Below are 14,626 nucleotides of genomic sequence, written 5' to 3'. Positions count from 1 at the left end.
ACTGATTTTAAACGAGGATCACTTGTCAATTCAGCTCAAACCATTTCACACATCAACAATCAAATGCCTGTCTTGTATGCATGGCTACATAAGGGCATTTATTCCACGCAAGACTACACACTTGACAATTTTCATCATCGCTGCGTGCCAAAAGTCTAAATTCAGTAAATACATAATGAGAGCCCCTTATGCCTTCCATCCCCACAAATGCAGCAACCTTGGTTTGTGGTCTACCACTTACTGCCATTTGGTTTCAGCGACATAAAATATGAAAGCTTTGATTCTGTATATAGAGAATTTATACAGTGCCACTCCAACTGAGCCACCACTTGGTTCTATCTTTAAAAAAAAGTTATTTTCTACAAATGCTTCTGTAATAGAAATGTTTGTTAGAGAAAACCTAAAAGAAGACAGTATAGCGTGGTTACAGAAGCAAGCAGAGAGACAGTTCAAACATACTTGGAGCACTGGATATTTTTAGCAGCTACAGGGAACGGCAGCAAGCGACCATGCAAAGCCAGACATGTGAATACTGGTCAGCTATACATAAGCATTTTGAAATATTAAACATTATTAATATTTCAAAGCCATATGCGGTTAGGCGCACATCTTCCATGTTAATTTAATGAAGGTGACTACCTCGGAGTCTCTAAATATAATCCATAATTATTAAAGTTCTAGCCTCTTAGTTCAACAGTGCTTCTCAATAAGCCTCATTTCAATGGAAAGATCTGTTCACTCAAGTAACGCTGTTGATGTTTCAGGACCAAATGCAAATGTAACAGATGTGTGTATACATCATCATGTGCCGGACCATCCGACTGCGTTATAAGAAGCAGATGGACGAAGGTCTAAGTAACCTTGATCAAAACAGCAAGCAGTAAGAATCCAGCAGCCTTAGCCATTATCTACCTGCTCACATCACACTGGTGCAGCTGCATTCCTCCCATTAAAACAACCTGAAATAATTGTCAAGTCTTCTACCTGGCCAAATATAAGGAATGTAAAAATGCAATTCAATTTGAGTGTCTCTTAAAATTCCTGTAGTAAAGAACCAAGGAAATACCCTCCGAGTAGAAAGTATTCAATAGTATCCCTTTCAATTTCCTGAGGGCCTTTTTTTTTTTTTTTTAAATGTCATTTTGCTAGTGGCACTAGTATTATCCTACATATTAAGGCAGTATCTATATAGCAATTAAAATCAGTCCTTGTGTCGCTGCTTGGTAGGTTTTACAATTGCTACTATATGTAAAGACAGTGCCTGATATTTTCCATAATGAAATGCACAATGATTGGCTGACTTTCAAAACAAAGGCCTCTGCATTTATTGGGGGTAAAAAGCTCCATAATGTATGATGGTATATATGTCAACTATACAAAGAGGAAGTCACATACTGTCCATGCATAAACAGAAAAGCGTATGACATGAACAATCTTGCTAGTCAATGCTGATGTTCTTATTGTACTTTCAACTTACATTAAATATATTGTATATAAAATTTATATCAAATTGTGTGCCAATTTAATGGCAATATGAATGCACATACTTGCAGCCAATAAGTTCTTAGCACATATCTATTGGGTGCGTGCGATTAACCAGCCATATCAATGAAAACAGTTACCTGTTATTTTGTCTCGGACTAGTTTACAGGACTCGATTTCTCCGATGCTCCCAAACAAACTCTTCAGCTCCTCCTGGGTCATGTTCTGAGGCAGATAGTTGACTATCAAGTTAGTTTTACTGTCCTCTATGCTCCCCGACTCTACAGGTGAGGAGCAGTTGTTTGAGATTGTTGAAGGACCGTTGCTTGTGTTGTTGCAAGTTGGCCCATTAGACAGCTGTGTTTCCATGGCAGCAATTACCTGCTGAAGAAAGAAAAAAAAAAATCAAGTCAAAACCACATGCAAATGCAGACAAAAACACCAAAATACCAACAGATAGTTGAAAAGGGACACTCTTCACACATTGAAACATTGGTTTGTTGGAATACTGACTAATTAAAATATATACATATTTATAAAAAATGTATAACCTAAACACAAATAATCATTAAGACAAGTAGGTTGCGGGGAAGACACAAGTCAAGGATACAGACTGTTGCAAAAATTCTTCATGCCGTTTTTTTATTGTGCATTAACATAAATTAGTGTAGCATAGTAGAAATAACATTCCAGGCCATTACATTTTTAGAAAGTAGAAGCCGTGATGTGTGTGCAATTATGTTAATGTGTGTCTTTAGCATAAATATCTGGCCAAATGTGAAATGTTAGATCTAACAGTGCTACCACAGGTGAGAAAAAAAAGACTGCACAATGAATTCCCTCTTTGCTATTCATGATTGCTGCTATTGTTTCTGGGCAAACAGGAGAGACTTTCTACTGAGAAAGTAATGTGACGGTCTATTAATCTGTCAGAAGCTCAACAATTGATAAAACAATATTCTAGTTGGTAAGTGGCATGTTTAAACATATCTTTCAAGGTTAAATGTGGCGACAAGAGTGAATCATTTAATTCTGCAAAATAAACTAGATACAGTATGCAAAGCCTATAGTTGCACCAAATCTGCAGCCGTCGGTACGTTAGCAGGCCTTAAATAATATGGGAATCAGTTAAGGCAACAAGTTACTGTATGAAGATCCATCCTTTGTTAACACATTCACCATGACTAGAAAGCAGGTCAGTGTAATCACACGACTATGCATATTATTCTTAAGCATCACATTTTGACTAATTTGTGCAGAGGCCATAAAGCCACCATTTCAAGTAATTTAATGAGATAAACATATCAGAGTAGACAGTTGCAGACAGGTTTAGACCATACCAATATAGTCAAACATTAACAACGTGGGTGGTTTTCTTACACAACACCCCAAAGTGTCTGAATTCCAAATTGGACAGGTGATTAATTTGATTTTAGTGTCAAAATATGACAGAGTTCACGTCATTGGTATGGCCTGAGCGCTGAGACAGAAAGCAGGCCATCTGGCCAAATTGTTTTTAAGAAGAGAAGTGCCACAGACCCCAGTCCAAGGCTCAGGCGCCCACGAACCACTTCTAAGCAGAGAAGCCACATCGCACAGTCTGACTGCCATGTTAGTTTGGAGTTGCCGTCTGAAAATGTGGACACAAAAAGTACTTCATGTTAGATCAGCAAGAACAAGAGCAACAGTCAGAGGTGATCACATGTCATTGTTGTGGTGGGGGAGAAAAGGAGGCTATATTTTTTGAGCCAGCTGTCCATGCAGATTGGCTTAAACCAGGGAGAAGCAAAAGGCAATGTTTCACTTTGTCACAATTCATCTTCAGTAAGGATCAAACAGCAGAACCAGTCAAGAGAGAAACCTGGCCACAACAACACTGACAATAAGCATGAGGAATGGCAAATTAGTAAATGGATGGGAGTGTTGCACAAGGATGATCGCTGAAATTGGTAAGCACAAATCAATCGGTCTGCTCAGATTGCTCACATCCAGCAAAAGAGTCGGTGCTTAAGTTACGCTGACATATCCTGCATTTGTTATCCAGTCTTTGGCACACACAAAGCATTAAAACTGCAAGCATTCATATTGAAATAATCTACAAATTTCCCATATGTCGTAAAGTCATACTTTAAAGTCAAACAAACCACTGACAACTAGTTTGTATCATCTAGGTGAGATGAGCCAGCGTTCACCAACAAGACAACAACTAAAGCTTAAAACTAACTTAAATCACCATAACAAATAACAAAAATAATTCCATTTATACTCTATAGCAAACCTAAGCAATTTGTGAGGGAAATCTCAATATGACTAACCACAAAACGACTAGTGTACCATGTTCACATTACCATTCAAACAATTTAAGGACATTTGTTATACTTAAACAAGTATGTTCAAAATAGGAATGTACAAAATTGATCACAGTTGACAATTAACATGATCAAATTTTGCATTATTTGGGTCAGGTGCTGCTAACACAAAATGTACTGATTTGATTCATCCACTACACAAGTGTTTCTCACAGCGTTTTATAGTAGAGGAAACCCTGCCTCACCTGAATAAAGGTGCCTCAACTAACATCAAAAGAAATTAATTTTTACACACATCTTCGTCTGCTAATTAATTTCCTAATTAAAACCCTGTACATGGACCTTTTTTCAATGTTGTGTTTAACCTAGTAAACTAAGCCGCATACAGCCGTGCCACCATGTTAAACTTGTTAGGAAAAACAAAAAGGCAGGAGCATAGCATACAGCGCAATTGTGCTTTTTCCAGTTTTTATATTTTTCTTCTGTGGCTTAACAACCACTTCCCTCTACTGTACATACTGTATAGACATTGATGTTTAGGCTACTGTTGTTCCATCTGCATTATGTGTTGGTAAATTAAAGTTACATTACAGGTCCAAACACATTTTTAGGCTGCATGCTTTTCATTAAAAAAAAAAAAATACAGCACAGATAACTGAGCATTTAGTGTCCTATTTATGAATTTGTTTCACCTTGTTGGTTGCATCTAGTGAAAATGTCAACTTGCCATAACTCAAATGCAAATTGATTTTCTCTACTCAAGTGATGAAAACAGCATTGCAATTGCAGGGTGGACAGGCATAAACCTGATCAATATTTCTTAGTGGAGAGCATCTCAAACCAGTCAATGTTGCCATTTTTAGTGTTTCACCATACTCAGCCATAGAGAAGGATAATGTATGAATTAAAAATATTCTTCATTATTCCAGAGGACCGGATGAAGAGATTAAATTATTGATGCCATCTTGATTGCATTTTGTCAGAATATTTCTGCCATCTAAAACATACTGTTGTGCTCTCACACTGTGGTCCATACAAGTATATGCACAACATGTCAATAAATATATACTGTATAGCCTTCTGCTTTCACACATCCTCCATCTGACATTTTCCTTTTATGCCCTTCAGTGAAAGACTTTTGTTCTAATAAGTATACTTGAATCTTGACTAAATTAAGTCAGTGCAGCTGTCATGATTGAAGAGGAATCACCTTTGATTTTTTGAACAAGCCATTTCTCATTAATTTTCTTCTTTTCTCTGTTAATTGTGTTACAATGCTGCCACATCTCAGCTGTCACCGTCAGTTGTAGCAATTGGTTGTGCAATGCATCATGATGTACATAATTACACGTGAACTGAGAAAATTGCAGCAAACAGCTCAGTCAGATCAAACATCTGTAGATCCACTCTGAACTCTTATTCGATTAGAAAATAATAACAAACCTCAGCTTATCCATTGTGAAAAACTGGAGGTGTACTGTGAGTGTGTGGTCAGAGTTCACAGGGATAGCTTGACAAAAAATGGCAATGTACCTAACAGTGTTATTTATCTAGACATTTAGATGTCTTTCTGCTCTGAAAACACATCGGCAAGCTATCTCTGTGCACAGAAGAAAACTTGTCAGTAGGGAGAATGTGTGTTTGAGCGCATAGCACACCAATCAGGATTGTAAAGAACAGAATTATTTTTTACATTCGCTCCAAATAGTACAAAAACTATTCAAGAAATTGTGAAGATCATATATAGATATCCATATCTATATATAGATATAGATATTTATCTTTTTGTTATAGAATTTAACAGTTTGAATCCAGATAATTTGAAGACTGAAAGGCTGATGCAAAACATCCACTTAGAACATCGTTTAGCCATGAACAATTGCAAACATTTCACATTTAAGGCAGGTGATCAGACTACATGTTACAGTTTTAGTTCTTTCTAAAAGAGACGAGAATTTCAGGCAGTTTCCTTAATCTAATCTGAAAGCATATGTCGATCATCTGATGACTACATTGCCTGCACCTGACTGACAAGTTCACTTATCCCCACATACTCCATATCAAGCCATTAAATCAAAAATGGTCTTAATTGGTCAGTTTTTTAGTTACCCATTATTTGATGTAGTATCCATTGTCACAGGACGACAGTGAACTCAAGTCAATATTCTGGTTTGGTCAGTTGTGTTCGAGAAGCCGTGTTTGAGTGGTGAAGTCTGTGCAAGAACCTCCTCACAACAGTGCATTATCATCGGAGTAACAACATCCTATGTCACTGGCAATATGTTCATTCCCATGCTTGCTGATATGTGAAAGATCAGCAAAAAAGAATAATGCACAGATTCCTTAGTGAATATATTAAATTATAAAATTGTTATGTCCTTTATTATGATTGTCTGAGCTGCGTTCGAACCCGTTGTAAAAATACTCTAAAAACACACTGCTATTTTTATACGCTGAAATTAATGAGAGAAATTGAAGAGGTGGAAATGTTAAGAAGCAAAGCAGGTGTTGTGATGAAGTCTGTTCCCCCCTTCGAATAGTGTTTCCCTCCTGTTAAAATAATAGTACCCCCATCGGTAGGAAGGGTTAGGGATAAGGGCTGGTTCAGGTTTAGGTATGGGGAAACAGACGGGAAAGCAGTATACGGCAGCACTGGCAGCCATTAGACTATGTGGTAAGTTCGCTGTTTTCAGACCTGATTATCCACCTGGACGAGAACGGTCAGGAGTACGCTACGTTGTCATACAATGAATGTGCAAAAAAACACAGATACCGGCAAAATAAACAAAGAGTCTACGAGATAGCTATGTTGTCAACTGCTAGCGATATTTTTGTTATCATGATAAAAATTATATCGTTGGCAAGTGAAAACACCCAGGGAAAAGTGAGCATAACAATTGCTGATGGTACATAGATATGTGGTTATAATGTAACTGTAACATGATGAGAATTTATTTTCCTTTCTCCTCACGTTAGGTATACTTGAGAGTCCATGGGGGCCATTTACAGTGATTTTACAACAGTTAAGGGGCGTTGCTAGGCACGACACGGAGCATCACTTTCTCCTTCATAAGAACTGGGCTTACTGACTGACTTATTTTGTGTAATGGGCGGTGATGTAACTAAACTTGACAATAATACTACCTGCAACTCTTGTGTTTCATACTGTTGACTGAATATCTTTGATTTTTTCTTTTTAAACTGACAGATGACAAGTTTAGGACATCAGTTTTGGTCTTTATTTTTTTTTATTTCAAACTTGGGGTGGGCGGTATATCGGTTTGGCTACGACATGGATTTCACAATACCGTCGTTACTGTGAAAAACACACACGTTTTGGTTTAGCACACACACGAGGGAGATACAACATCCAATGAACTAGGTCACACCCACACAGGTTATACCGTCTATGGTTGCGCACAAGCTACCGCTGTTTTGTCTCATCACGAAACCTTGTTTTTCATTTCGACGAGCAGCCACACAGCCCTCATGTGCAGCGTGTGGTGTCCACACAGACAGCATTGCTGCTGCGGCACTGCTACCGCTTGCCAATGGAGTGAAAAGAGGTAGAATCATGTTTTAAGTGGAGCATCCCTTTTAACTTTGTAATAACGTGATATTATACTGTCACCGCAAAAGCAAAAAAAAAAAAAAAAAAAAAAATTATATAAATTTTAGGTCACATCGCCCAACCCTATTTCAAACATCAAAATATGGCAATTATAAAAATGGCACAATGCCATTCTACAGGAACTGTTTTCCTCCACTGATAAAATACAAAGTTTTGGTTGAACTGAGAATGACTGAAAATGTCCAATCAATAATTTCTACTGTAAAGGTCAAACATTCAGGCCAACATCGCTTGCAGGTTGGGGAGACATTTGTGTGTACATATATAGCCTAGATTGTTTTATTCCTGTTTTATGAAATGCATCCTTCTTCACCGTCACTGTTTTCAGGCTTCTGAATGTACTGTGGACAAACTGAATTACCAATGATGCAGTGCACCAGTGCAAAAACATGACTCACTGATTCACTGGCATGTCCCTAAACCAAGGTCAAAACCCAGTGACTACATAACCCAAGCAAAAATAGAAACTACAGCCATACAGAAAATAGCTTCAACCCACATGACCCATTACCACATAAATTTCATTCACTAGAAGAAACAATAACCTCAGATGAGTAATTCATCTCCCACGTGACAATCGTGTACAGAGCATATTATGGAAACATTCAAAGTCTGAACAAGGACAGTCAATTGTTCATAGCCAGTAACAAGTTAACTTAGCAGCCTCAATCTCCCAGGACATGGGCAATGAGCATCTCTTAACCGGTTATGAACATTTTCAGCATGTTTTGCAGCAAATGCAAAGAGATGGTCAAGGAGCTGAAGCAATAAACTAGTTACATTAGATTGACGGCTGCAGACTACAGTGCTAATTGCATCAACACTCAAACCTCCATAATATCAAGGTAAAAACACCAACTTTCACCATGCAGTTTTGCCAGAAAATCTGCCATTTTGATAGAAAACTACACAAAATGATGGAGGATTTTATCAATATCATCCCCCCTATTCTCTTGTATAGGAAACCACAACCCTAGGAACTGATGTCCCAGAGTGGGAAATAAATATTCAATTAATCATTAATATTCCTTATAATATGTAAGTGTCAAACTTACTCCATACAGATAGGGGTGGGCGATATATTGGTTTCATCACGTTCACCGGTGTTTCATTAGGCCACGACATGGATTTTGCAATAACGTCATTGCCGTGATAAACATAAGCTTTGGTTTTAGACAAGGGAGAGGGTTTCACACACAAGGGAGATACAACACCCAATGAGCTACTTCACAGCCACAGTTTTTCTATAGTCCGTTTCGACGCGGAACCTCTTGCTTTTCATTTCGGCGTCCATGTTAACAGGTTAGAGCAGCCGCACAGCCTGCTGAACTGCTACGTAGTACGTGTGTGGTGTCCACACAGCCAACATTGCTGCTGCAGCGCTGTTACTGCCAGCACTCAACAGATCATTTTCACTGTCTATTTTTGCTGTGAACCGCACGTGTCACAGGGAAAAGGATAGGTGACACACACCAAATCTCCTGCAGCTGAGCCAGGCCGCTCATGGTCCATGTGTCATTAATACAGTAACGATCCAACAGCGTCTACGCTGCTTTTTCTTTCTTCAAAATTGAATATTAATTTTCATATTTGAATATCTGTTTTTTACTATTAGAATATATATTTGAATTGAGAATATTCATTAACAGCCCTAGTTTATAGCCTAACGTTAGCTTTGGACTTCTGGCGATTGCATTTACACTTCAAAAGTCATAAAAGTGGTTAAGAGATTATCTTGCTGAACAAAACGTGTAAGTATCAAAAACATTTGTTTGCCACAGAGCTTATTTTCTGCAATAATCCAAAATGCAATGGAAAAAAACCCATTGGCTTTTTGTCGAGAGAACCAGTGGGATGCTAACTTCCTGGTTGGCCTACAAAAGTACGTCATCCCTGCATCAATCTATTGGAAGGTGAAACGTAACGTACGTAAACATGTGCATCATGTTTATTTTCTAAGGTGGGTTAATTCATTTGTTTATTTTAATTACGAATCATTACAAATATAGTATGATTTAAAAGTAGCCCTCTGCATTGGAGATTCAAACCCCTTGTTAATTGTAGTAGAGTAGTGTAAAGTAGTGCACAGACTTGCATGTGGTGCTACTGAATGCTGCATTAGACTACTCTCATTGCAGGTAATGTCTGGTTGCAGGCCATGACAAACATGAACGCACACTAGTCACACCAGGCATCATAAACGGCATACTTCTAAATAGGGATGCTCATTTTGAAAAATGTTCTTAACCGATAACCGACAGCTCTAGCATTGCCGGAGGCTTCGTGCTTGCCGCCGCACACGTAGTCTGTCAGCGCGGCGTAACTTTAGCGAGTTTCCAACAGACCGTGTGTTGGCGGTAAGTGTGGGGTTGTTTGCGTTATAGCTGTGAACGTAGGTGTAGCAGACAGTGTGTGTGTACAGTTTATTTGTCGTTGAATAAATGCTACGAAAGTACAACTCTTTCGCTCCGCTCAAGCGAGCCAGAGACTGGAGCCGACTTCCTGTATCCTGCAACTTAATGTTAATATAAAAAATATAAAACCAGGTGACTGCAAAATGTAAGTACTGCTTTGACATGTCAACTTTTTTGCAGTTTTGTTAACATGGCAAAAAAGGGCACAAAGACAGACATCTCAAAGACCAAAGTGATATTCAGCCAAAGTTCTCCATATGCCAAAAATCACAATTCAAAGCCACGAACAGCCTCCCCACATGCGGAGTAACAGAAAAAAGCAGGCCACAAGCGAACATATTGTGTTGAAGAAAATGACTTACTTCAATCTCCATTTCATATGTTTCACCTTTTATTCCAAGTACAAAGCACAAACATTGGCTATTGTCCCGCTTGAGATAGTGCCACAAGGCAGAAATATTTCATTAGATAAACACTTGGAAGAGAAAGCTTGGCAAGACGCCTCTCCCCAAAAATTTCAGTCAAGGCTTTCACTGTGTGCAGCCAGCCAGCAGCCTCCTCTTAGTGCAGGCATTTGAGTGCGGAGCATCTTGTTTCCCTAGAGGCCTTGCCTCACAGTTTTCGTCAGAAACCAGCCCAAGATAAAGACCACGAGGTTCTTTTTTTGTTTTCCCATCATTGCTAAGATAAACCCATCCACCTCCACAATTTTACCCCACCGAGCAGGCTGCCTTTTAGGACTCATTAAAGTGTAGCGTGTTTAGTTATTGGTACTCTCAGATCCCACAGCCTTCTCACAAGGGGGGGAAAAGCCTCTGCACGCAGAGTAACTATGAAGAGAATACAGAGTCACAATTCAAATAGAGTGAATGATTTTGACTTCACACACACAAGCTTAAGTTATCTTTTTTTAGTCACTAGGACAATATGCAAAAATAAAACATAAGGGACATTCAACTAACGACAAAGCTTTGTCATTACTTTACTTCAAATACTTTGACAGCTGCTATACTTTTGTGCTTTAGCCCTGTGTCATGCTTCTACCTCTGATGCTGGCTGTTTTAGCAGTTCACTAATTGTGCTAATTAATTACACAGAAAAGTGACTGAGTGGGTGTCTGGAAGCAATATTTCACAGCTGATCAACCTCTTGACTGAAGTACAGCTGGAAATCAACTGTTAGGGAATCAGTCACAACCTGATAACATTTTGTGTCTATTCTGTTCAGCGACTGATAGTCGGACAAATCAAGCAATATGATGAAGTCATGTTGGGTTCTGAGAAATTGTGACAAGCTTTTTTCACTATTTTCTGATGTTTTTTTAGACTAACAAATGAATTGCTTAATCATTAAAATAATCAACAGACGAATTAATACACATTGTTAGTTGCACCCCTTACATTGTTCACTTGTAAAACTCTGATGCACTACAGTACTTGACAAATGTAGTCTACAGCCAAGACACCAACACCCTCCCCTCTTTTCCAGTATGAGCACACTGATTCATACTTTTAAAGTATTACCAGTAATATTGCACAAAATGGTTATATTTGATTACATATTGGTTGAAAAGGCATTTGGCATTTTCTTCAGCCAGTCAGTCAATTTCAGGGATTATACAAAACAATATAGTATATAGTTCCTTTCTGTGAGACCTTTTATGGGATCAAAACACAAGATAAAAATAACTACTGTATATTTGACAAACATTAGTTTGATGAGGGGGAATACAGTAGGACAAAGTTTTAAAGGTGCTAATTGCAAGATTGGAAATATTTCTATTGCCGCCACACAAGGGCTGTATATTGGCAAGAATCTGGCGATACGATACGTATCATGATACAGGGGTTACGATTCAGTATATTAAGACGTATTGCAATACTGTAAGTAAAGCGATATATTAAAAATTATTTAAAATTATTTTAGGAATTCTGTCATAGTATAAAGAACACACCACCAGAACAGTGGGATCTGCATTTATCAGTCCCTATAACATTCAACATCATAGCACTACTTTGACACAGTTTGATACACTGAGAGGACGCACCTTTTTGCCAATGAAATAAAGTACTGACTGAGTTAATCATTGCATGTAAACTATTAATTAAAAATCGGTACTGTGTTTTTGGGAATCGATACAGCATCACAAAACATATCACGATATTCCATATTTTCTTACAGTACTCTGCACAGCTACAACGGCAATATGGTACGTACTACACTTCCGCGACGGTGCCATCGGTGGGGACGGGGTTATCAGATGTAACCGCAGCACGGGAGAGGTGCTGAGCGGCAGCCGTGAGCTAGCCAGGGGGGCACGTTCACATACACTAACATGCACTAAAACCACATGCGGCCGGCCCGGCTATGTCAACAAAGCACTGAGAACCTCTGCTTACAACACACACACAGGGAGAGAGACTTCATTCTCTGCTCAGGTACCCATTACTCCTTTATATCTTTACATAGCAAATACTTGTTTGATGCTATATTAATGCTCTGGATATCATATAGAGTACCTTAAAGATCTTATCATACATAAACAATTGGGCAATGTAGCCCATTTACAGATCTGACTAAGAAGAAGAACTTCTTGAACTTGAACCTGAAGCCAACAGCAAGATCAGCATGTACTGATGTGACACTGAGCACTTAAAGTGAGGAGGCACGAATCTCTGCTACTAGCTCCTCGGAGGATTAAATTGACCAAGTATGCGTGACAAGCTGCAGAGTGAAGAACTCCAGAGTGCACACACTGACATGCACGGCCTGTCCTTGAAAACTAAAAGCCCACAAGTAACAGTTCAAAATATCCCAGCTGAAAACACAGATGTGACCAGTCTACCCACACATTGAAGTGTGCCAAGGCAAATGCTACAACATACGATGCTGTAAAATGATCCAGACTACTTGTACCTTGATGAGAAAAATAAGGTATACTGTACAATTAACTATGGTGAATTTATAAGTTTGCCCATGCATATATCAACTGATTTCTCTTTTCGTGAAAAATGAATGTAGTTTTCCCTGGTGTGCCTGAAATACACGTTTTACCTCGAAAGATTTACTACTTTGATTTTAATTGCATCTGGTCCATTAAATTCTGTAGCCGACTTTGAATCATCTTTTTTGCTGACAACAAGTGAACATTGTTGACCATGTAGTTTACATCACATGCTGGCAGGACAATTGCTATCTTAGATGTTGTGTTGCTCAGCAGTCAAAACTCTGCTCAGTGTTTCAATGTATTTTTGCTCTACTATTCCTCCTAGCAAATCAGTTTTGAATACAGATTAACATTTAAAGATGAGCATGTATCAACATAGATGTGCTTAATATTTTGATAAAGTTTATCCTGAAGGTGCAATGCTACAGTGGGTAGGGTTGACAGTGGGTTAGTTATGCAGCAGCTCCCTAATACCAGAGCCAGTTAGAATAATACTGAAAAGTGATGCAATACTGAGTTATAATTGGCAGGCTGCCTCCAAAGTGAACTGTACAATTTCTCACCAAAAAAATAAACCATTTACCAAAGAGTCTGCCTGAAATAATATTCAGTTGGGTAGTTTGTATTGCTCAAGAGACTGCAACACATGTTCATCAATATTTGACTTATTCTGAATTTTGACCAGAGGCATGTTTTATTCTTTCTGGCTTGATGCTGTTAGAGAACCAATGTAAAAATATCAACTTGTCATTACTTATGAAAAAGAATATTGCCCAAATATCCTGATCCGTTCTCACAATTTTCTTTTATTTCATAAAAAAAATATAGAAATAAGTCTGAATCTGTTATCACATGAATTGCCTGTTCTTGCAACTGTTTAACATACCAACACTATTGGTTATGAATATGTGTTAACTCAGAGGTACTGATTGGTACTTAATACCAAGTAATCAATGACAAATTAATTCATTCTGAGAATTTACACATTTTGTACTAATAACTAAACTCTAAAAGTAACATCACCAAAGAATGGATTGTTAGTAAAACCTACTGTAACATATTTTCAGCTACTGGCGTATTTACTTTAATATAAAAAAGTGCACGGGCCATATATTATAAAAAAAGGGTGAGTGTCATGCTAAAGCTTGGCTTAATATCAGATAAAACAAGACAACAAACCATATATTTACAAGGTACAACTTTTAAAACGTTATAGGTCAGAGTGTTTAAAACTAAGAAGAGAGTGACAATTGTGATTGTTCATTTAGCACTGGGTTCATCGATGAGGTTGTGATGTTTCAGTCTCTTAAGCGCGTCAGCTATTTTAACTGTTTTTGACTAGAGGTCTTAGACTATTAACCTTACTTTGATTTTGTCAATTTAGCAGCCAAGCCCCAAACACTAAATCAGGGTTTACAGATTGCAATACAGTCGCTATGAGCTTCAGTCTAATAATTTAAAATTAAAAAGAAATGTCTTGAATGTTTAGGCACCACTAGGTTTATTTATACTACCTCTTCTTCTCACCATCACAGGCCTACACACTAATACAGCCAAACATTAGACACAAATCAACACTCACCACATAACACCTATACAGAGCATGAAATGTGATCTATAGAAGCTGCTGTGATGCAGTGACAGGGTCAAGAACACTGCATTGCTGGCCTCCAGTAATGACCCACACACGTGCAGAGTGAGGGCCACCCTGTGGCCAACAGACATGGAGGACCAAATGAAAACAGTCCTGTGCAGCATCCACAGAGCCCAGACTAGATCAACTGCATAGGAGGGGTAGAGGGGGAGGCCATGAAGAGAAGAAAGGGGGATGGGCATTTAAGAA

At 38.3% G+C, this 14,626-nt stretch overlaps 1 protein-coding gene across 7 annotated transcripts in view; it reads right to left on the bottom strand.

The window, feature by feature from the left end:
- The window catches only part of elavl2 (ELAV like neuron-specific RNA binding protein 2), a 33,608-nt gene that overhangs the window by 14,402 nt on the left and 4,580 nt on the right, over positions 1–14,626 (bottom strand). For 5 of the 7 annotated variants that reach the window (XM_074623410.1, XM_074623404.1, XM_074623406.1 and 2 more), the window contains exons 2-3: positions 3,022–3,112; positions 1,623–1,866 (exon numbers count right to left, since the gene is read on the bottom strand). In XM_074623410.1, the coding sequence (XP_074479511.1) occupies positions 1,623–1,866; positions 3,022–3,112 (335 nt within the window). The remainder of the gene's footprint in view (positions 1–1,622; positions 1,867–3,021; positions 3,113–14,626) is intronic. The other 2 variants (XM_074623409.1, XM_074623408.1) reach the window with 1 other exon arrangement.

This window comes from Sebastes fasciatus, chromosome 22, assembly GCF_043250625.1.
Source record: "Sebastes fasciatus isolate fSebFas1 chromosome 22, fSebFas1.pri, whole genome shotgun sequence".
NCBI lineage: Eukaryota > Metazoa > Chordata > Actinopteri > Perciformes > Sebastidae > Sebastes > Sebastes fasciatus.
Note: the sequence above shows the minus strand (reverse complement) of the source record. Positions and strands in the feature narration are given on the sequence as shown.